At 38.5% G+C, this 25,149-nt stretch overlaps 1 protein-coding gene across 10 annotated transcripts in view; it reads left to right on the top strand.

Annotated features, from left to right (window-relative positions):
* Positions 1-25,149, top strand: part of NTRK2 (neurotrophic receptor tyrosine kinase 2) — a 197,375-nt gene that overhangs the window by 5,183 nt on the left and 167,043 nt on the right. For all 10 annotated transcript variants that reach the window (XM_064404318.1, XM_064404314.1, XM_064404319.1 and 7 more), the window contains exons 2-5: positions 14,615-14,689; positions 14,922-14,993; positions 20,929-20,997; positions 24,020-24,174. In XM_064404318.1, coding sequence (XP_064260388.1) covers positions 14,615-14,689; positions 14,922-14,993; positions 20,929-20,997; positions 24,020-24,174 — 371 coding nt within the window. The remainder of the gene's footprint in view (positions 1-14,614; positions 14,690-14,921; positions 14,994-20,928; positions 20,998-24,019; positions 24,175-25,149) is intronic.

Consider the following 25,149-nt stretch of genomic DNA (forward strand, 5'->3'; position numbering starts at 1 on the left):
CAGATTTCTCAGGTTCTATTTTTTCTCCATTATTTTTATGCTGACAAGTGTAACAGAGAAAGTAGCTTAGCAATATTCTGGGTCCCTAATCACCATAGAGCAAAAAAAATTTTACATAACTGAATATGGGCCTGATTTCTCCATTTTGGTTTTCATTTTTAATTAAAGAGGGATCTCCTATCTCCCCTTTTTTTATTTTATTGCAATTCTTTCACCCATGTTTGTCATCTGTCTCTACACAAACATCTAAGAGTATGGCCCTTAAGGTGGTCATCCAGATACCCTTGCCCAAGCAGGAGAAATGTAGCAGGTAACAGAGCAAAGAAGTCTAAAACTGCTTCAGTGTGTTGTTGATGTCAGATGTATATTTAGCTTGTTACCTCTGAAAAACTGCTCTTTAAAACTGCCCTTTAAAAAGCAAAGCAGATTATATAAAAACATGAATTTACATGCATTTCAAATGGAGAGATAAATCCATAGAGGTTTGAAACCTATTGCTTAGGTTGTGAATATGTTTTTTTACAGGATGCTGTTATGTTTATGAAGATCTCTTAATCCAGATGTATGTAGTACATCATTGCTGTTAAATTATATATGATCATATATAATTGGGATGCATCTTAATTCCTGGTTGATTGTGAACCTATATTTTCAGAAAATGCAAAAGGCAAACCGAACTACTGCCTATCCTGAAATGCACATATGGAGTTTCTGTGTTTTTACATAGCTACTATTAATCATAATGTTACAGTATCACGGGATCACAGAATGGGTCAGGTTGAAAGGGACCACTGGTGGGATCATCTGGTCCAACCTTTCTGCTCAATAAGGGTCTACTGGAGCATGTGGCACAGCATTGTATCCAGATGGTTCTTGAATATCTCCAGCGAGGGAGGCTCCACAACCTCTCCAGGCAATCTGTTCCAGTGCCTGGTCACCGGCACACTAAAGAAGTTCTTCCTCGTGTTCAGGTGGAACTTGCTGTGCATCAGTTTCTGCCCACTACCTTTGTCCTATTGCTCAGCATCACCAAGGAGAGCCTGGTTCTGTGCTGTTGACGTTGTTCTTTCAGATACTTCCATACATTGACAAGATCACCTCTGAGTGATCTCTTCTCAAGGCTGAACAGGCCCAGATTCTTCTACTTTTCCATGTAAAGGAGATGCTCCAGTCCCTTAATCATCTTCATAGCCCTCTGCTGGTCTCTCCTAGGAGCTCCATGTCTGTCTTGTCCTGAGGAGCCCAGAACTGGACACAGCACTCCAGATGTGCCTCACCAGGGCTGAGTAGAGGGGCAGGATCACCCCCCTCACCCTGCTGGCACTGCTCTTCCCAATGCACCCCAGGACACCATTGGCCTTCTTGGCCACCAGGACACACTGCTGGCTTATGGAGAGCTTGCTGTCCACCAGGAACCCCAGATCTTCCTCCTCAGAGCTGCTTTCCAGCAGATCAGCCTCAGCCTGTGCTGGTGCCTGGGGTTCTTCCTCCCCAGTGCATGACCCTGCTTTTGCCTTTGTTGAATTTCAGACAGTTCTTCTCTGCCCTTCTCTCCGTACTGTCAAGGCTGCACTCTGGGGTATTGACCACTGCTCCCAGCTTTGTGCTGTCTGTGATCTGCTGAGGAGGCATCTGTATCTTTGTCCAAATCACTGCTGAACAAATTAGACAACACTGGGAGACACCACTTGTGATGGGCCTCCAGCTAGACCTTGTACCACTGATTGCAGCTCTTTGGGATCTGCCATTCAGCCAGGTCTCAATCCAGCTCACTGTCCACTCATTTAGTTTGAGTTTCTTAAACTTGCCTATGAGGATCTCATGTAAGACAGGATCTAAAGCTCTCATCCATCCAGGTAGTTGTATCATCATGGAAGGCAATCAGGTTGGTCAAGCATAATTCCCCTTTGCTGAATCCATGATTCTACTAATGAATCAGAACTAATTCTGATCACCTTCTTGGCACCCATGTGGATAAAGATGGCCTCCAGAATGGGGCACTTTCCAAGGATCAAGGTGGAGCTGCTGGCCAGTAGTTCTCTGGGTCTTCCTTCTTGCCCATTTTGAAGACTGGGTTGATGTTTACTTTCTTCCAGTCCTCAGACACCTTTCCTGATCGTCATGACTGTTCCAGGACAATTGCAAGCAGCCCAGCTGTGGTGTGTGCCAGCTCTTCCTCAGCTTCTTGTGAATGCCTCCCATCAGGACAGCATCTTTTTATTTGTTCCAAGTATCCTGTTGCTGCTTTCACTTCTTGGGTATCACCTGCTTGTGTTTCACTTTTGACAGGAGTTTTTTGCTCATCCATGCAGCTGTCTTGCCCTCTTTGCTTCATTTTTTACTCATCAGGGTGTACTGGTCTTGAGCCTGGAGGAGGCGATGCTTGAATATTTATTGATCACCTCTCTTGGACCCCTGTTCTCTGCAGGGCCTATTCCCATGGGATTCTTCCAAGAAGATTCTTGAGGAGGCTAAAGTTATCTCTCCCAAAATCCAGGATTTCAATCTCACTTGCTGCCCTGCTTCCTCCATGCAAGGTGCTGGACTCCACAATCATCTCATGATCACATTGCACAATTGTAGTGGACTTACTGGAAAGGAGCCACACCGTGGAAATTCAGTATTTATGTTTTTATTATATTCTTGTAAGAAAATTACCTGCATTGAGTGTTGATCGTGGACAGAGGCTATAGCTGAAACTTAAATATTTTTAATACCAATTCTGCTATATCTGTTTCTGTGTTGTGTTTTCATTGTTAGGATAAATTCTTGGAGTTCAGGTTTCAGGTCAATATTCTTTTTTTCCTAGACAAGGCCTAAAGTAATGAGATTTTTTTTTTTTTTTTCTTCAGAAGTAAGATAAAATGGAAGGAAGCAGGCCAAAGTTGTCCGAGGTATTTTCAGAGGCACTTTGAGAGATTGTAATCTTTGAGTGGTGTAACTTGAACTTTACTTTGCTAAAGCAAACTAGTCCTGATCTTGCAAGGTAGTTAGATGCTTTTTATTTCAGGGGGAAGCTGAGGCTGGGATTCTGGCCTATGTAAAGTCAGTGACAAAAATGAATGGAGTTAGTGTTTCGCCAGCAGAGTTTGGAGTATGTATGTGAAGGGTGAAAGGAACCTTGATTCAGGCATTTTCCTGCCTTTTTAAAGTTTGGAAGAGATGGGGCTTGTTGCTTGATTACTTGATGTGTTTATGACTTGAATTTTTTTTTTTTTTTGCCTTTCATGTGTTTTCATTCTGTATGAATATTAAATACTTTGAGGTAAGAGGAAGCTAAGAATGAGTATTTCAGTATTGCGGCTCCAGCTATGTATTGGTAGAGGATATATGGTTCATTGTATACAGTTTTCTGATGTATAAATAAAAGGAAGGCAATGAATTAATCAAAGTCAATCTATTGCTGAAACAGACAACAGTGAAATGATAACACTTCTGAGCTTCTTATGAAAGCATCTGTCTACAGAGCTATAGTAGAGGCTGGGAAAGTTGGTTTGACAGGTGGGCCAAAAGAAATCTTCCAGTTTTAGATATAAATGAAATTAGTTTTACCTTTTTAATTTCCTAACCATGCCTGTAAGACTAAGTAAGGCTGTGTTCAGGAAGTATCTTGTGGACCATGGCTGCCCCACACTGCGCAGTAAGATTCATGTGAAGAGTGCACTGGGTGTGACTTCCCATTCTTTTGCAACAACCGTCTGGTTTTCTGAGTGCCAGCCGGCACGGCAAGCATATGCGGATAAATCATGTGCACATCCTGGGCATGTCAGACTTTCTGGGCATGGACTGGAAGACCTTCCAGCAGCATGTGCTCTGGGCATCATGCGCTGGCCCTACTAATTATGTCTGGGACTGTCTCAGACCTCAGCATTTAGAATCTGGCAACTTCCTACTAACTGTGTAGCTAAGGCACTTAACTCAACTGGCTACTCTCCACAATGGAGAATGTGCTTCTTCCAAGAAGTGATTCAGGAGGCTAAATTAGGATCCCACTGCAAATTACCCCATGCAGTTATCCCCTTCCATCCCACTGACTACTAAGAAAACAGTGGTGACTTAGTTCACTGGGGTGAGGAACAAAAGCAAGACCTTCCTTTTAGCAAGCGGGGTCATAGTGTGGGGTAAACTGATTTTGTGGTCCTAGGTGAAGTATTTCAGCATGCATGTGAAGAGCTGCTCTGCTAGAAGCGGAGCATAGGTCTGAACCAAGGTCTTGCATGTCAGCATCTTAACTGCTGGTCCTGTATGGTGTACAGATGTGGGCTTGCCTTGGTTCTTCCTGTCTGAGTTGCCTTCTTTGGCATGGAACATTCAAACGTGCTTTTGGGTCAGAGAGCAGGACAGTCTGTTTAGCTAAGAAGCTGTGATGCTTATTTGTGTAGTGAGACAGCTGAGTCCTGCTCCTCTTCGCTGAGTCTCAAATTACAGCCAAAATGAGAACAGTACAAACAGGTAAGGTGAAGATTTCCCTCTTTCAGATGGCTTTGTAAATATGGTATCTTCTGAGAGACAGGAATCATGTTTCCTTAGGGAGACAAAGAAATTGAATCTGGTGCCCCAGATGCCACTGGAGCATTATTTACAGCATTTCCTCCAAATGTGATCTTCAGCCTCATAAAAAGACGTCTTTTTTTTTTTTCCCTCTTCCTCACTCACTAGGTGGGTGAATAGTCTACTGCCTATTCATCTCCTATTCTCCTCTCCAATCTTGCCTCTTCTAATTTTTAGAAACAGGTTTTGGAACACATTATGCATACAATGATCGTCACCTGGTAAACACATATACTGTACCCTCTAGCTGGGAGCAGTTTTGTTTGCTCCTTGGGTCTAACTATGTAATGTGCATAAGCATATGTTTTAAGAGTGTTAAGTTTAGAATAGTAAGTAAGCGTCTTTCTAAGACTCTATTGTGAACAAATCACAGGGTCACATCATATGCTGAGTTGGAAGGGACCCTCAAGGATCACTTGATGCCCTGCACAGAGTACCATCTCCAAGAGTCACCAATGCTTTTTTCCAGTGCTTCTTGAACTCTGTCAGGCTGGTGCTGTGACCATTTCACTGGAGAGCCCGTTCCAGTGCCCAAACACCCTCTGGATGAAAAACCTTTTTTTCTAATACTCAACCTAAATCTCCACTGACACAACTTCAGGCCATTCCCTCAGGTCCTGTCACTGGTCACCACAGAGAAGAGATCAGTGCCTGCCCCTCCTCTTGCCCTCATGAGGAAGTTGTAACTGCAGTGAGGTCTGTCCTCAGTTTCCAGATTGAACACACCAAGTGACCTCAGGTGCTACTCAGGGCTTCCCCTCAAGACCCTTCAACATCTTTTTTGCTGTCCTCTGGATGGTCTCTAATGGTTTAATATTGTTCTTATAATTTGGTGCCCAGCACTGCACACAATATTCAAGGTGTGGCCAGTGCAGAGCAAAGCAGAACAATCCCCTCCCTTGACTGGCTGGTTATGGTTTTGCCATTATTTATAAATATAACAAAATTACAAAATTACAAACATTTTGAATTGAGGCAAATCCATGTGGCATCAAGCCACAAGGATCACCTAAGTAGAAAATACTAATGCTGGATACTACTTCTGCTATAGATATCACTGCAAATCCAGAACTGTGTTTGTGTGCTATGACTGTCTTGTTACCTGAAGCTTGTGTCAGTTAGGGGATATGAAGGTAGCACAGGTGCAGAAATAGTTACCATTGCCTTAGAGGTGGATGAAAGAAAGACTCCCAACATTTCTCCCAACTCTTTGTGGCATTCCCGTCTGCATTGACACAGGGCAGTTCCTTCTGTTGCATGGTTTGATTGTGTGCAGGGGTTTTGCCTGCTTTAGAGCACTTCTGCATGTTCTCATGAGTTCTAATGAACAGTTTAACTTGTAGCAGTGTCTGAAATGAAAGTTTTAGGAGGTGAGAATCCCAACAGTTGGAGGCATCATCAAATACCAATCTATCTTACATTTGCAGGTGAACACTTCACAATTACCACCTATGTCTTGGGCCAGGGGCACTGCTGCAGAGGATGTGTAGGGTGGAGGAATGCTGAAAGTGTGTCTGGTACTGGCGTGCAGTCATGAGAACCATAAGCAGAAGCAGGCTGGAGGATGAGAGAAGTACTGCTCCAGGCATAAGCAGTGGCAGGGACAAAAGCTGTAAAAGTAAATGAAGAATGATGTGAAAGTAGTGGTGATGAGGAGAAGGCAGCTTTTCAGAGGTAGTAAAGAAGGCTGAAGGCTAAAGATGTCACCTTGTGAAAGAGGTACACGTAGGGCAAGAGTTTCATTTGAAGGCAAAATGGTAAAGAAAGTGATCTAAGGTTTGAAACTATAATGTATAGTAATAATATGTGATATGTAATACGTTATATATAATATATAATGAAAATAAATGCTTACAAAATAGTGTATTTTCCTTCTACTTCAAAAGTATAACAACAAATACAGCCATGAGCAGGCTTTATGAGTACAAGCTGATCACTGTCTAGAAGGAGCATTGCATGTGTCACATAGCAGAACAAACAGAAATACAAAGACAAAACTCAAAAACACAGGCTAGTTGTCTGGGTGTGCCATTGTGACAGAGAATTTGCTCAAATTAAACTGGCCTAGTACAGAAATGTGGAAAGGGAACAGTAGCAGCCATGTGGCAGTCAGCACAAGTATTAGAAATATTCTGGATTCTGACAATTGTGCAGAAAGTGTAATAAACACATCATTATGATAATATATGCCGTGCCAGTAAGAAACTACTTATATTAAATGAAGAACAGGATTCCTCAAGTGGAATAATGCTAATAGAAGAAGCTATGAATTCAAAAGCTTGGCCAGCTACAATGAAGAGTGGACTACACTATAATGTAAATAAATGTGATGAAGTGAAATAGGAAACTCTGAAGAGCACATAAATGCGAGACAGTGAATAATGCATCTGAAAGGTAATACAAATGATGTTGAAATGTTCCCTGAAAAACACACAGGCTAATTTTAAGTAGTAAGATTGGTGTCATCATACAGAATGTGGCAACCTCTTCTGGTGCAAGACAGGATGAGGTAACCATGAAAAGGACAACCCATAACCTTTTTGGAATGTTTCAGTAACATAATGTGAAATTCTGTTAATGCGTGTTTTTCATTAAAAGACAAGAGTGTCTTGGAGAAGACACAGATCTGTGATTAGGGCTGCAAAAGATATTTCACAGGTTTTGGAAGGGAGACTAGGAAGCCAGTTGTGAACTATGGCAGCAGATGGTATCATTTGCAGAATGGAAAAACATCTACTTGTTGGGTTCTCAGTGTAATAATTGCACAGAAAAGGGGTAGAGGTTATGGCCATATATAGGCTCTCAGGACTTAAATAAAAATAGAAGAAAGAAACTTTTTGCTGGCTAATGGAAAGGGTACTATTTTTTGAGATGTCAGGAGTCAAATGATCCAGCAAGTGTAATGGTATTGACAGGATATAGATGGATTTTCCTAGCTAGAGGCCTTTAAAATTTGCATCTTTTCTCCACCCTTTGGAAGTACTGCCTTTTGATCTGTACCTGGCATGAAGTGCACTGCATGCAGTGAATGAGACATTAAACAGGGTAGCAGGTGCAGATATATGTCTTGATGATCCAATGATCCAGAGTGGACTGATTGGAGTATTTGATATTCTAATAGCCAGTAATTTTAAACTGAATAAAACCAAATATTTATGTCAAACAGTGAGAATTGTATATGTGGAAGAAGACTGACTTCAAAGGAGATTTCAGAAGGAATGTCTTATATTGACTGAAAGAGTCAAGGAATACTGAACATGTCAGAACCCATAGGAGGAAAAAACTGTTGTGGGGGACAATGATGTATGTCAGAAGCTATTTAATTACAAAGGATGTGTGGCTACCTAAGACATCTCTTCCAGAAAGTCTGTCTCAGCATGGGCATGAAAGGAAGAGTATTCCAAGGTTTTGACAGCAACCAAGAAGCTTTAATGTTTTAATTCACCGAGGGACTTAAAAAGATGCATATAAGGGATGGCTGTGTGAAATCTTATTGTGCTCTTGTGGAATGGATGTTTTTCCATTCTCATTTGCATCAAGGCCAGTGACAACTATAGAGATCATTTATGCAAGTGCTGAAAAGAGAGTATTTGCATTACTACCTTTTGAAGACTAGGTGGTTCTGCAGGAGAAAAAACTGTCACTTGTATTTGTATTTATTCATTCCTTTGAGATGTTCTTTCATCCTTGCAAAGAAATAATATCATCAACAACAATACTAAAGATTAGTGTTATGACTGCTTTCTGTTGAGAAATAATGGAAAGCCACCTTTGCTACTCTCCTTTTGTATGTTAATTTACTGTGTGATTTTTAGCATATATATTATAAAGGGTCTGTATCATAGTTTAAGCCTCATGCTAGCAATCTGCGTAGATTATTTCATACACAGGGGATGAAAACATGTTTTGAAGATAAGTATAAGGTCAGAGATTAAAATATATCTTTTAGAATAATAGGTTATTGTTTGGCCTCCTGACAATAAAAAGGAATATCAACATTTCCAAAATACCTTTGCTAAAGAAAAACAAGTCTGAAGCTGTCATGTATTCCTGGAAAAACATCAAAAATTCATGTCTTGATGCAATATCAAATGTACAAACTTAGGGATCTCGAAGAGGAGGACAGGTTTCTAAGTGGAGAAAATACTTAAATAAACTCTACATGCATTTGGGGGAAAGTAATTCTGAAGATGGGGTCATCAAGAGCATAAATCTGGAAAGCTGTATGAAATGTCTTGAGAGTTTGCTTGATTGGGTAGTCTGCTCTCTGAATAGAATAAAACAAACACCTTGAAGTTAAACCAGAAACATAAGTAAGACCAAGAGTGAATTACATTTCATTTTCCCTGCCTTACAGTAACTTTCTTTAAACTTTGCATTCCAGGCATATTCATTTATTTTTACTTTTGCCTTTCATGCTATAAAGTGGGAACTAATGTTGGCTGGAAACTTCCCATTTTCCAGGCAGCTGTAGTCATAAGCAAGAGCCCAGATCTGTTCCTGCAGTACCAAAACAAGTTTGGTATCGCCACTGAATTCCTGTTTTCTTCTGCTTTAAACTGGTGGGTTGGCACTAATTGTTCAAGATGATGGCTTTGGAGAATCAATTTGCAGTGGCAGCTATGTGCTACTAACTGAATAATAGTATACTGTGATGGCACAGAATGTTTGGGCCCTGTGGCCTCCTGGCAGTTGACACAGCCGCACATCCAGAACAGTGAATTGTTGAAATTAACTGATCTCTGACATTGCCTGTGAGATGTTGAGTTCCAGATTGTCCTGAACAATGCGTTACCTGAGTATGGGATGTGTGTAGTGCAGGATTTGCTGAAAAAATGGGCATGACTGTGTCTGTGAAAAAAGATCCCAGAGCTAATTGTGTTGTCTCCAGAGCTGCTGTACTGGCACGTGGAGAGCTATTTCCTGAACTCTCTGTGACTTGTGGTTAAATACTCTAAATGTGAGGAAAAGCCCTTAGGGAACCTGTGATAGTGGCAACCAGTTTTTCACTGTTTGTGAAACACAGGGTGATTCACGGTTAAAAAAACCAAACAACAACAACAACAACAACAACAAAACCCACAAAAAACCAAAAACAAACAAAAAAAACCCCCCCAAAAACCCCAAAAAACAACAAACAAAAAAACCCACCAAAAAACAAAAAAAAAACCACTGCAGCACTTGCTCAGAATTTTTCAGGAGACACTGGGCAGCCAAAGGAGAAATCAAGCACTGATATTAAAATTTCTGAATGCTAGGTAGGTCCACTGTGGATGTTCTTGACACACTGCATCTTTCCTGAGTTATGGCACACTCCTCTAGCAGTAGAGTTTCTGTTTCCTGAAGTTATTCTCATTAAATCTCATACTTTTGGTACCAGATGGAGGAAGCAAAATAGAATAAAATAATTGGAGTAAGCTTGTGTATTTGTAGAATATTTGCTAGGTTTAGGTGTCTGTATCACATTCATTGCTTGTTAGAAAATTCCTTCCTAGAGGAAGGTTGGTCCTATGCAGGCAGATTTCTTGATTGAACAGAGATTATAGCATTGATGCCTACATCTGTCTGAAACTTTATATTCCTGATATGCAGCTTGTGTAGCTCTGTGCTTCATTTTTCAACTGTTCGTACCATTTCAGCATTATTTTAAACTTGGTTTCAGAGGGGGTACAAATGTAACCCAGTACAATATGCCAGATTTTATTAAGTATTGTATCATTTACAAATTTTACATGGTCTTAATGCATAACAATGAATCAGTCTGCATTTGTCGAAAAGGCCTCTAAGTTTTAGTCTACCTTTTAAAGAACATGGTATCGCATTTGAGTTTGTAAGAAGATGTGGCACCAGGGAAGATTGCAATGTTTAATTCTCAATATTAACATACAGCTCTCACAGTAGTCTAGACTAGGGACACAGTGACCTGTCATTAAATGGTAATTAATCTCCTGACAGTTCAATGTCTGAAATGTGCTGCCTTTGTCCTCTAAAGACTTAGTGAAAAAACACCTTGGAATATAAAGCTTTTCCAGAGTTCAGAAACATTTCACCAGTGAGTGTTTATTAATTTTAAAATCTTTTTTTTTCTATGAACTAGAGCTAGACATATAATTTATTTATTTTTTGGAGTGTCAAGAAAATATGTTTCACATAAAGGGAGTTTTTTTGCAACAAAAATACTTTTCTGCATTACAGTGTTTTTTGCTTGAATTCATGTTGTTAAGACTAGCATGTGCTAGTTTTTTTCTAATATGTCCTTATAGCTCCAGATGGAGTAATATACCTTAACATGCATTAAGCAGGAGGAAATAGAGTAAGTAAGTTGGGAAGGCATATTTCTGCTGGTCTTTTATATTCAGGTTAAGGAAAATATTTGAAAATTGGCATGGAATCCGTTTTTTAAATTACTAAGGAATTACTAAATAATCTAGATGGTTTTAAAGATCAGAACCCACTTTCTCTTCATGCCTTTGCAGTTCAGAAGTTGCTTCACTGATGTTAAACATAATCTGTATCCTTTCACTTTTATAATGAGCAAAAGTGAAGACCACTCTCTCAAAGGAGATCTTATTTGGAGGAGTTGACTCTTATAGGTGAGGATTTCAAATTGTTGTTTCCAAAATGCTACGACGGTGGTGAAGGGTGAGTGTGTGACATTATTCAGCAGCTGCTGAAGTGTGGTGAGATGAAGACGCTATTGTAGGTTGCAGTGTGCAACCTAGGTGTGTGATTCTGAATCCCTTTATTAGAATTATTCAGTAGTTTACTATGTAGACATTAAGATAAAGTCCTGAAGAAAATTATTGTTGTTTACTCTCTACTCATTGAAGGAGATGCAGAATGCCATAGTATAATCAAGCAAATAGCTTTGTAGGCAGCTAAGGGCTTGATTTAGGGGCAGCAGCCAGTATTTGTGAACTGATATATGTGGTCTGTCTGGTGCTATCCAGCCAGGCTCTGGCAGAGCAACAGTGCTGTGATGTTCAGTGGGAGCTTCCAAGCTCTTCACGTGACTTCAGCCAGCTGTGAGTCAGTATGTTTTTCTTTTGTGCTACATTAAAAATGTTCCGTTGAAGAATAGGGTTGATATTCTTAAGGGCAAGCAGGGAAATTACATTTCTCAGTGTCGCCCACTGCAAGTCAAAGCTTTTAGAGTATTAATGTTTGATGATAAGTAACATTAAGGTAAAGTAGTTGTGAAGAAGGTAAAAATAGACTTCAGTTAGGGGGAGGTTTTATTTCAGATCTCCCTCTAAATTAAACAGAAGAGCAACTTCCCCTTACAGGGTAGAGCTACATCATTCTACTCCTTCCTTTCTCTCTGCTATGACATGGCTGCAAAGGCTTAACTTGTAACAGACTTGTTAAATGAGTAAGGAAGTGTAAGAGGACGTGACATGCTTATGGTAAATTATGTCTTTCTACTCTTTCTTCAAGGATTTCCAAGTGCATCAACTTTGCTTTACTGCTGTGTTTTGTACTTCTTTTACAAGTGTATTGCAGGGAAGTTATTGAATTAATTGCACTTAGACAAAAGTTCTTCTGGGTCCCAGCCAGTATGGTTGTGGAAAAGCAGTGGTTTCTTTTGGTTCTTTTAGCTAGAAACTGGAATTATAAATCATTCATCTTAGAGAAACCAGTACCAGCTCAAAGGGAAGAATGCCCTGCTCTCCCCCACCTAGGGTTTCTTCTAAGGGATGCAATAAGAAAAAGAGAGGAGATACCACAAATTCATACTACTACTCCCCAAATATAATTTATTTGGTCTATTTCCTGATGGACCGATACCAATCTTTTTATATAGACTGTGTGCTCATACTAAGATTTGTGTTTGATGTAAATTGTGAACTTCATTGGCTTCAGCAGAGCTGAACTATTTTATGCTGAGGCTTAACACAGGATCTAATACACTAACAAATTTTCGTGCAACAGTGTAACATGTCATGTTCTGGAGTTTCTTGTAGTGAGTGGTTCTGGTTAAATATTTATGTGATTAAAATTGCAATCTCAGGTTTGGATTGGTGGTATGTGTGTTTAAGTAATGGATCTGCATTTTGGCAGTATTTGTCAGGTTTGGGTTTGGTTTTGTTTTGTTTTGTGGTGGTTTTTTTTTTTTTGTTTTGTTTTTTTTTTTTTTTTTTTTTTTTTTGTTTTTTAATGGCCTAATTCTTAGCTAGTGCAACTGGTTATTTTGTTTCTTTTCTTTGACTCTGAGTCTCTTCACACTTTGTGTTTCACTGTCCATTTTCCTCAATTCCTGCTCTTATGTGATTTTCCTATCTCTATTTGACCTTGAGGATTACTGTTGTTTGATAACTGATGACAGGATGAGGAAGGTACCTTTGAAAACTCTTGCATAACTTTATTTTAGCATTAGGTCCAAGTGGCAGAGAAGACGGATGATATTTAACTCAAAAATGAGTTCTTCAGGGCATGTTTAAAGGAAGTATGTTCATTGACTTTCAGGACTCTTAGATGAAGGAATTGATAGATGTTAATATACTATTTCATCACTATTACTTGCCAAAATATGTAAACTTACCAACCCACCAAAAAAATCCAACCAAACAAAATAGATTCATATATATTGAAATATTAAAGTACTCTGTCTTAAAAATTCAGGAAAGGAAATATGAAAAACAAAGCACTCTTATCTTCTAATGGATACACTTTGTTAAGCTTATGCTGGAAAGTCTTGCGGAGCAGTCAATGTCATATGATGCTGTAATAATGTGTTCCATCTAGCATCAGGTATTCTTTTTACTGCTCTTCTTTTTCCCAAGGGACAATGGATGCCATTAGGGGAAACTTTTTACTTTTACTGGTGCATGGTGAGAGCATAGCCCCAGTCAGCACTGCAGCTTTGGAGGAGATCCCAACTCAACTCAACCCAACTTAACTCAGGCTTCTGTTGGGATTTAGAAACACAATAAATTTCTTTTAACGAGGTAATCCATGCACCAGCTCAGGTGCATGGATTACCTTTGGAAGAGCAATATACATTCTTACTAATTCACCAGAATTCCCTTTAAATAAATTCTAAAAAATGCTTTGAATGAAGAAAAGTTTTCTTTTAACAAAGAAAGACTCATTCATTTTAGGAGAACCTGCATCTTTGGATAGTTTGTGATGCATGTGAAAACATATGTCTCTTTAACTTTTAATCTCTCTTTAAGTTTTTTATTTTGAAACACATGGACCCTTTAGCAAGGCATTCGTTAAATCAGGCATACTTTCTGCCCATAATGTCAGAAAAATTGCAGTTTCCACTGATTTCTTCTTCCTGTACTGTGTGATTTCCACTGTGAATTTTTTTCTTCCTGTAGAAGAAGTAATGATACATTTGCTGTGAGCATTTTAATTTCCAGACTGTGGGATGTCACTTGGTATTTATAGATCTCACATGGTCATAATACAAAGGACTGGCTTGCATGCTCACACCCTTTTAGGCAGTTATTAAGGATATGTGAGTGGACTCGGTACTTTAGTCTGATACAGCAGTTTCTTGTCTCTTAATTTCTGCTTGTGTGTATAACATCAAGAAGTACAACCTCTCCTTTCTCAATTTTCCCATTGCCACACCTTGTAAAAAGAACTGAAATTACTTAGTGTCAGGGAAAAAATAAGTGTAAAGAAGTGATTAAGTTAACAACATGAAGGAAAAGACTAGGGAAGTATGATTGTCTCTTATAAGTGGGGATAACTCCAGTACTACCTTTAAACTTGCCCCCTTTGCTGTTGTTAAACCTGTGGGGTAATGACATGTGTGTTGGAGAATGGTGACATTGTAATCCAGCTTTATTTGGCCTTCAGGTTGACTTGCTTTCTTCATTTCCCCTGTGTAATAATGAGCTGCTCCCTTGTTCCAAAGTACCATTGAAATGATGAGGAAGATTTTAAAGAGCACTTTTGTTTTGCAGCTGGTCTAATTAGGACTTAGAACTAATTACAGTAGGTCAGCAATCATGACTGACTTCCATAAATAAGTGCATGATTTCTGAACAGTCAGAAAGTCAAGGAAGGATCCTCTTACATACTTCTTTCTGTTTTGCTTTTTCAACAGTTACATCGCAAACCAGCCGAATTTGGAAAGTATCAATGACAATGAGGTTGGATTTTATGTTGGACTTAAAAATCTGTGAGTATGAGATACATTTTATACAACTTTTTTTTCTGTATTTCTTTTATAGAAGCATGTAGAGACCTTATCAAGGTTATGCCTAACTTTGTGTATTACTGAAGAAAGTAGTAAATCTTGCAGCTCGACCTTGTAGAGATTTCATCCAAACTCTTATTTTAATAGTGATTTTCATTACACTTTCCATCATATTTTAAATTAAACATTTTAACAGTTTTATTTATTTTCCTAGGACTGTGGTGGATTCAGGCCTAAGATTCGTGTCCCGTCATGCATTTGTGAAAAATGTGAACCTACAATACATGTAAGTAAGAATAATGTCTGCATTCTAAGTCAAAACTGCCCAACTCATGTTAATTTATTTATTGTTAATTTATTTCTATCTCTTAATCGATTTCTATCTCATTTGCATAATTTAAAAATATTTTAATGAGACAGACTTAGAATGGTCTTCTATTTTAGTTGCCCTTAAATAAGACATATATGGTAAGGAACTGGTGGATCATAGAAACATACTGTGTGAAAAAACCATCCAGTTCTTTATTCTGTCTCTAGAAGTGTCTTTTGTGATAAGTAATGTAGCACAAAGAGTGTGTCTCTTGAGGGTATGATGTCCACAGTGTGCATCACACTCAGTGACATGGTTTGGACTAGCCCTAGTCTGATTTGATGAGCTGAGCATATTTTAGCAGCTGCAGTGCACGAGATGCATGCATGGAGCACATCTAATATTTTGATCAGTGTATGTGCCCAGAGACAGTGATATGACTATCAACTGAAACTCTACGGGTGATTCACTTAGAAACTCACTTAAGATCAGAACCAATGCTCCCAGAACAGAATATAGGAATGATGTTGCTTTCACACCCAAATGTGATTTGTAGTTCATGACCCATAGGAAGCAGAATTTGTACCTGCATGGCTTTTTGACTGTGTTTTCCTAGAATTGTTATGCTTTAGATTTAGCAAAGGATGAACTGATCAAAGCTCTCTTTCTACAACTTTTGTGCCTTCTGTGTGGGACAGACATAGAGTAGCTCACTTTGCTACTTACATGGGAAACTGTGGATCATATGAGTGGCTTAGTTCCTCACAAGTACCCTGTTTTAGCTAAGTATTCCAAGTGTGTGCTTTAGTCCATACATCTTCAGTAGATGAACACTAACCTATACTAATATTTAACCGAACCCTTTGCTTTATCCTAGTGAGACTGGGAAGACATAATGCCAAACCTTGGCTTTGTAAGACATGTCCTTGAAAAGGAAAGAACTGTTGAACAGAACACAGGGTTCTGTTTGATTTGATTGCTTTGCTCATGAGATGGAATCACTTTCTGACCGGTGTTTTCTAAACAACAGCAATTAATTTGTATAAGGAAGTAGACATGAATGCCCGTTTCTGTCTTGACAGTAATTTCTATCCTTAATATGGAACAGTCACCAGAGGAGTGTGAACCAGATCTTGCAAGCCTGTTAAATTTATATCACTTCATATAGTTATTAATAAAGAGCTTTTACTATAATCAATTGGTGATATAAAGGAAGTATGTTCCAGAGTAAATTCAAGTGTTTGCCTGTGTAACAGTTGCTCAGTGAATTATGGCTGTAAACTATGAAACTCCATAAAGCCAAGTGCATGTGCACTGGCTGTGGAAATGTGCAATAAGAACATGCTGTCTAAGGGGCATATTTGCAGAGAAAGATTTAGTGATTCTGCTGGGAAAGAAGTGGGATTCTCTCTCTGTGCAATGAGGCAGAACAAAGCAAATTCAAGTCTGTGATCAAAAGGAATATTGTGTTACATTTTTGCATCTTTTCCCCATGGCATTAGCTGCTCTGAGGGAATCTATTGGGATACTGTATATAGATTAAGACACTGAATCTACTCATCTTGAAAGATGCTACAGAGAAGAACAGTGGAGCCAGAAGAAGCTTGTAAAGCAAGTAATATAAGTAATATAAGGAGGCTCAGAGCCTGAGTATGTTCAGAAGATTGAAAAGGAACATACAACATTGCAATAGGTCAAAGAATAATGATCTGAAAATCAAAGAGGATTGATTTATATTAGATATGAGGAAGAAGTTTTTTGCAATAAGGGTGATGAAACACTGGCACAGGTTGCTCAGAGACATGGTGGATGCCTCAGCCCTGGAAGCATTCAGGGTTACATTGGATGGGGCTCTGAGCAAGCTGGTGTAGTTGAAGATGTTGGAGAGTTGGAATTAGATCATCTTTAAAGGTCCCTTAAAATATTCTATGATTCTATGCTTCCATGTTTGTCTTATAATTAAAAGAAGAATAGTTATGATGAGGAAAGGAATTGGTTCTCTCCACGACCGTGAGTACAGTGTGAGAAATAAGGAGTTTAGTTTGGAGAAAGATCAAAATAATTTTGGAAGGCCTTTCCAGCTGTCTGGGCAGGTAGACACCACCTAGAGAGTGTGATAACTGGTATGATCCTCTTGAGAAGATTTTTTGCCTGTTGCCTTAGGGAAATGAGTTTCTTCCAGTCACAAAATGAGTCTGTCTCCAGTGTTTGCTTTTAACCAAAACTTAGACAGGTAAACAAGTTTTCAGAAAACTGACTGTTGAACAGGAGAGACCTTATCAAAGTTACCACTTAAAGGAAAAGTATCATTGTACATATGTGAGCTGCTAGGCTTTAAAGAATCCAGTTGGATAAGATGCCTCTAAAAGTTTTTCAGCCATAGCAGGAGCTTCATTTGAGCATGCAGTCAAACTGGGAATATGTGTCTGCTGGTAAGCAGACTTTGGTAGAGCTGTAACTCATGAAGCTCCTTGTTAGAAACAAATTAGACTGACTTGACATCTGTTCAGTTGATATGGATGAGTTCTTGATGCAGAATACTTACATTATGAACCAGAAGATTATCCAGTCTCGTACTGTGTTTCCTTTTGGTGGGGATTTAGTAATGTTGGCAGACACAGGATAAGCCCAGATAAGATGGAAAATATTAAGTGGCACCAGCTGCTCTAGATGCACAGGACAAAGAAGTAAGTATAGAGGTATTTTTTTACTGAGGCTGATCTGTTATCCCTGCAAAATGCATTTGTTTGTTTTCTTTGGCAAGTTATTCTGCACACTAAAATGTTTCTGAAAGCCCCACTGGATCATGGCTTGTTGTCATCACCAATAAAATTCCTGTTGACTGCCTGTGAAGGAAGTATAGCTCTTGTTGTGGTTGGGACAGTGAAAACTATTAAGTGCAAAGGGAATTTCATTTTGCAAGGGTAATGTACAGTACAGGTTTTGAGAAGTCTTACATTTTATTTGGAAACAAATTTTTTACTATCCCATAAAGAAAACTAAAAACATTTTTCTGAAGATGGAGATAACTTTATAAAAAAATTAATGCTGTGATACTGTTACAGCTTTCTTTTTTGTTCTATGAAAAATCTTTTGATATAGTTAAGGAGCTAGGTAGTATTTATTTTATGTATGATACAGGAGTATCAGTTTAAAAAAACTTATTAACATGCATTTTCTCAAGGCCTTTTTTGTCATTTCCTTATTTTTTTGGGAAAGCTTAAGTGTCTTTCTAAAATTATCTATCATGACAAGATTTGAGTAATAACATAAACAACAGGAAAATGAATGTCCTAATAGATGCTATTAAAGTGTAATTAATAGCCTTGCTGATCTAATTTTGATGTTTTCACTGCCCGTAGACTCAAGTTAGCCAACAGTTTCATTTTTGTAGTGCTGTAGTTTATAAGCTTATTTGCTGCTAACAGCAATGGACCTGTGTAATACACATGCATATTGTCAGTACCTTTAAATGTGAAAACATTTCACAACAAGTGCCTTTTTACAAAAACTTTAAAAAATAGTTGTTATGTGCCAATCTGCATCACTGAATCATAGATTGCGAGTGTAGTGTGTATGTACAGCTCCAGGTATTAAAATGTATTTGTATCTCTACACTTTTCAGGTTTAGGTAAGGCAGCCAAAGGAAACCATTTGAGATCAACTTTGCAGCAGATTTCCCCTCGTTTGCACACACGGCTGGTTCCAGCCATAGGCAGGGCAGGGTGTTGCCTGTGGAGGGAGACTGAGTGTAGCAAAATGGCCATATCTTCACCTCTTTCCCCCAGTTCTCCTTAGATCTGTTCTGTCCTTTCTTGCCTCCCCTTTTCAGAAGCACTATAGATGATAGAACTCTATAAATTAACTATAGAATTCTATAGATAGAGCTATAGATGATAGAACATGATGCTAGCTCTGCAAATCTTTATGTGGCTTCTCAGTCTGGTTTTGTTCTACTCATATTTACTCATATACTGGTTTGCTTTTAGATGAATTAGGGCTAGCAAGTTTAAAGTGAGCTTGATATTTTCAAATACAGGCATACTTTTGATTGAATTTGGGTCCTTTCCCTAAAGTTTAGATTTGGAGCCAGGCTCTGTACTCTTGACATTTTTTTCCTATAATAAAATACCCTTTAGAACCTCAGATGTATTTTCTTTGGGCTGCTTGCTGTGGTCTTTTTTGTGCAGCTGAATTGGGAAATTAATTCATATTCTCTTTCCATGAAAGTGGAAGTGGGATCATTGACTACTTCAAAGTAAACCTGGCAGTGATTTTTTTTTCACTTAACATGAATTAAGGAGACCACAATAGAGATATCTGTAGTCAATAAATAAGTGATAACTTTATGAAAAAAAAAAAAAAAATTAAATTTTATATAATTTGTCAAAGTATCGCTTAAGGTGATACATTTACAGCAGTGGTCTGCAGGTAAAGCTCATTTCATATCTGGTTGTGTTTTGGGAAAGGTAGGATTTATTTGATCTGCAGGTAAGAGAGGCATGCCTTGTCTGGCGATACCATAGGGGCCCCCATACATGCCTCTCATCAGTATGGGAGCAGAAGATCTTCCTGTGTGGTGAGTGAAGAGTTTCCCATGGAGCGATGGGGTTTGTTGTGGCTCCATGTTGGAGGAAAAAGCCCAAGTCAGTATGAAAATCCTGCTTCTTTTAGTCAAACTCCCAACACAAAGCATATGCATACTAGGAAAAAAATGCATAGTGACAATTTTTGCTTGAACATAACTTCTGTTCTATATGCAAATTGCTCCTTAATGTTGATTTATATGATCAGGGTCCATGAGTTCACCTGACTAATGAAATAGTAGCTCTTGTGTTTTGCTCTCACATGTAAGGACCAGTCAGTTTGTAAACTTCAGACTCTTTGCCAGAAGGAATCAGTGATGAAATATAATCTGTTTGATTCTGCTCGAAACAGTTTTAGAATATCCAACTTGTAATTTATGTGAAAATTATCTTGTACTCAAAAATCAACACCTGAAATTTTCAAAGTAAATACTGTGTTCTTTAGTCAGATAAAAAAAAAATACTTAATCTTGGGGTTTAGATGCAATGCAACGGTAAGTGTGGAGCCCCTATGGAACCTTTATTATACCACATAAAACTCATGGTATTTTGATTCATAACACTGATTTGTGCTTTACTGCTGGCAGTTAAACAGTTTACTGCCCTCACTACCTTTAATTCATAGACTGATAAGACTGTACAAAAACAGCATAATTTTGCTTTAGGGTGGAGAAAACAGTTTTGTAAGCTATGAGGGGAGAAGTATTTCTGTTTCCTATCAACATTTCTTTGTTCTGCATAATGGGAGAAGACCTTTCACTTAATTACCACTGAAAACCATAAATGCTTAATTGACATAAAAAAGCCCAATATAGGCATTTTACAGTTTTCCTTTTGATCTTCCATGTGGGTGCATATTGCACATACAATTTGAAAAGAACAACTAAAAAGCTCTGATGTGGATGTGTGCTAGCATGTGAGGAGGGCTTATATGAGTACAGAGTTTGGTGCAGCATCAAAGAAGGGGATACACCCATTTCACATGAATAAATTGAGCATATAATTAACACCTGGACTCTGCAAAATAGTTTTGAAACACAGTCAAATCTGCTGCTTTTCTGCAGTTGACAAAGTGCTAAAAGTGAAAATATTGATCCCTGTTGAGTTTGATATTGAATGTACTTGACATTAGATGCTGAGTGGACTCAAGTTCTTGAAACTCTTCAAACCATCAAGTAAGACTGAACACTACCCTTTTACAACTGAAGTCAAAGGACTTTTGGAGCTGGTTCTAGTTCTTAATTGCTTTTTCAAGAGACGCAAGTTGTATTTTTAGTGTAAGAAGAAGCAATTCTAATTAATGCAATCTTTCTCTTTTGCCATAGCAATTTATCCAGAAACAAGCTCTCAAGTTTGTCCAAGAAGCCTTTTCGCCATCTGGGTTTGTCTGATCTGTAAGTTGTCATTTCTTAAAATATAAGTTTATTTTTGGCTGGAATGGAAGAATAACACTTCAAAGTTTGTTCTCTTGAAGGTAGAGGAATTAGAAGTGCAGTTCTAGTCCAAAGAAAGCATCAATTCTGGACACTTAAATGCAGAGAAATTTTTATTCCAGGGCTTCAAGGAGGTTAGGTATATATTTTAAAGCAATGTAGAGGTCAAAGCAGCCTCTTCCTTCAGCTTTAAGATATTTTATTGTGAGATTACTTCACACAAAACTAATGGTGTTTATTTAGGTATTTGAACTAGTGAAAATACAGTCTTTTGCACATATTCATATAAGATTGTCTCTTTTACTCTTACAGTGGTGTGGCTGGCTATTTAAGAGTATTTTTATTTTCTCAAATTATTGAGTTTCACTATGCTTTATGTAATTATTTAGCAATGAAAGCACTGGTAAACATTTCTTTATTGATTTTTTTCAATACTAACATTTTTATTCTCTGTTACATCTGACATATATTCTTATTGATACATGTTCCAAAGTTTTGGTCATCCTGTGCATTCTCTGCTAATATGCAGAGGGTCTGCAGGAGTTCTGGGAGATCTTTTGGCTGCAGAGGAGAGGGAGGTTGCTCTCCTGGATCTCAGAACAGAGTCAGAATTTGTCCAAAGTGCCAATCCAAGTATTAATTACCTGACACGTAATCCTAGTCCTCTTCTGGTAGACTTCAGCATGTGAGAAGTGAAGTGAACAAAGCTCAGTGGCACAAAAAGAGGTTATGCCCCTTAGGTATACTTTGTAGATAATTAAATTGGTATAATTATTTTCTTTATGGCCCTGGGAACACTGCTCACTGGAATATTCTTTAATAACTTGAGCTGAGCTCTCTAATGAGGAGTCTAGGTAGTTGCAAAGCTCTCCCATTGCTCCATGTCCCTTGTTGTTCTGTTGCTTGTGCATGAAGAAGCAGGGCAAATGTAGTGGGAGTGAACCAGATATGGGAAAAGTGGATATTGTGAAGGTTAAAGAGAGTAGTATTTGTCGTATGGAGGCAATGCACAATGATGTACAAGTTGAGAGAAGAAGGGGATACAAAATTGAGGTAGAGTGTTGTGGGCTTGGCAGAGGGAGTGTAGGACCAGAGAAACTGAAGTTATGCAAACAAATGTGATAAAGTGAGATAAAGAGATGTGGGGGAAATGAGGGAAAGAAAGTGGAGGGATAAAAGCAGAGCCTCAAAGGAGGACAAGCAGTGATAAAATCAGTATAGCTGAACAATTCTGTTGATAAGAGTTTAATACATAGCTGCAAGATCAGAAACAGAAGAGAGGAGGAAGAGTGTTGGTAGGTGAATCTGAGATATGAATGTTGTCATTAATAGCTTCTGAAAAGCTTCCCCTCAATCTGACAAACAAGTATGTTTGTCCTATCAGTGCCTTTGCATATAAAAATGTAAAGGGATGAGAAGTCTAGAATGTGTAGCAGAGGTTAGTCACCAGGTATTACAGAGCAGGAGATGCCACTATGGAAGGTTTCTTCTAGAATAAATGAACTGCAGCCATAAAATTAGAGCAAACAACATAAAGACTCGGAATTTGTTTACTGTAGGTCAGAATTTTTTTTCACATACATGTCTGTAAAGGGTCATTATAAGTACAGCATCCAGCCAATGATGTGCCTAACTCCTTAGATGGGTTTAGCACAAAATAAAACACGTGAAGAAGCCTGCTCAGCCATTGGGCAAGAGAAATTTCTCTTTATCAGGAAACCATAGTATGAAACAGAAGTAAATGTCACTGTTTTGAAAATGCATGAGATAGGCTTTGACCCAAAGTTATCATGTTCATACTATGTCTTGTGCAAACAATTTTTGTTCATGCTGTGTGTTAAAGTCCAGAGGATGACTTCTGTAAATACAAATTGCTCCTTCAGACTCTTTTGAGGATCCATGCTATTGTTTCTCCTCAAAGAACTTGAGATGGCTTTTGGGGAAACTGCTCTAATAAGACAATTTTTTTTCATGATTTGCACACTTCATGTCTTCAGGAGGCATTTGTGAGGGTAGATTCTGCAAGAAACTTGAGCTTCTGTACATCAAAAATACCTGTAAAACTTTGTTAAGAATGACTGTTCTCTTGGTAATGAAATGCCTTAAACAGACACTTGCCCATCCACTTTATTGGATCTCATGTATGCCAGTAGAAGGAGAAATAATACTGGTCACTCTTTATGTAGATATGTTTCTGTTCATATTTAACATGCATGTAATTGCATTACAGTGTTGTGTAGCTTTGTTAAATTTTAAAACTGCAATTTGTTAAGTTTGCTAAGCTGCGGTTTAAATTCCATGCAGGGTACTGTATCAATTTCTATTTCAGGGCTATTTTTTCATTTAGTATTTCTTCATGACATTGCCTACGGTTTTACTGTGAGGTTTTTCTAGAGTGTTGTAGCGGATGAATTTTAAAGATTAGGCAAAATCCTTTTTTGTGATTAAAGTTGGTAGAGTGTGTCTATAATCCAAGACTGTTTGACTTTATAAAGAATTTACCACTCCACAGCAGTAAACCATTTCTGAAGTAACTGAGTGGTAGCTCAGGTGTAGGAGAGATGAATTCTAATAACTTCCTGATTTATTAAATAAAATGGATCTTCTCGAGCAGCCATTCTCCACGGGCTCCTGACTTACACTGATGAATTTGAAATAGTAGCCAAATCCCTTGCGTGGTCTCTCCTGCCTGTGATATTCTGGGCCCTCAGTGGATGCAGCGCTTAATTCCCATCATGGAAACTGCTACCAACTTGGCAGTTTACTCTGCACTGAGCTTACCAAGGGTGCATGCGTTATTAAAGGGTGCATGTCTTAATTAAAGGGTTCATCCTGCCTTCCTTAATCTTCCTAATGAACTTGCATTTTTGCCCAGCTGAATGTTTGAAGCCCCCCTGCCCCTCATTTTTTTCCCCATGTGTGAGACACCTTATAAATAAATTGGTGTTTAACCTTGCAAATAAATTGGTGTTTTTTCCTGTAGGATATTGGTGGATAATCCATTCAAGTGTTCCTGTGAAATCATGTGGATCAAGAAATTTCAAGAGACCAAGTTTTACACAGAAACTCAGGACTTATATTGCATAGATGACAACAACAAGAAGACAGCCTTGCTGGATATGAAGGTCCCAAACTGCGGTAATATTCTTTTAACATAAAACTACTGCTAAATTATTGTAAGCCAGGGAAAAACAAATATGCTTTTCTATAAAGTACTTCTCAGAATGAGAACAATGGAAAGGTTGGTGGTCTTTCAGTAGTCTTTTACCCCACATGGAATGGTTCTTGAACTTCACAGAATCACAGAATATCCTGAACTGGAAGGGACCCATCAGGATCATGGAGTCCAACTCCTGGCCCTGCACGGGACACCCCAAGTAACGCTGTGTACCCAAGAGCATTGTCCAAATTTTTTTGAAGTCAGGCAGAATTGGTGCTGGGACGAGTTCCATGGGGAGTCTGTTCCAATGCCCAAGCAGACTCCTGATATCCAGCGTAAACTCGCCCGACTTTTCTTCATACCATTTCCTTGAGTCCTGTCATTGGTTACAAGTGGGAAGAGATCAGTGCCTGCCCCTCCTCTTCCCCTCATGGGGAAGTTGAAGAACCCAGTGAAGCCTTCCATTAGTCTCTTGCAGGCTAAGTGATCTCAACCACACCTCATACGGCTTTCCTCAAGGCCCCTCACCAGTTCATGTAAACCTGTTCATTTTTCTCTTGATCCTTTAAGAATGTACCATTATTCAAGTGCAAGGGAACAGAATACTGATTATAGATAGCAAACAAGTATTATACAGAATGCATGTGCCTTTTTTGAGCTAAATATTAGTGTTTCCAAACTCAACAGACATTCATAGCTCAATTTTACCTACTTGAATTTTTTTTCCAGGTATTTATAGCTAATGAAGTCTCTCTCTCTATTTGCTTTCAAAAATACTAGTATTAGGGGCATAGGAAGAAAATGCAGAACTTGAGCCAAATTAGCAAGAGCTCTGTTCTCCATACAAGTGAAGCTCTACTGAGTTCACTTTAAAGGCTATACAAAAGAGTTATATCAATCTTAGGTCTGTGGCATATTGCAACATACTATTTTAGATATATGGATCTAGAAAA

Source organism: Passer domesticus, chromosome Z (genome assembly GCF_036417665.1).
Source record: "Passer domesticus isolate bPasDom1 chromosome Z, bPasDom1.hap1, whole genome shotgun sequence".
NCBI classification, from domain to species: domain Eukaryota; kingdom Metazoa; phylum Chordata; class Aves; order Passeriformes; family Passeridae; genus Passer; species Passer domesticus.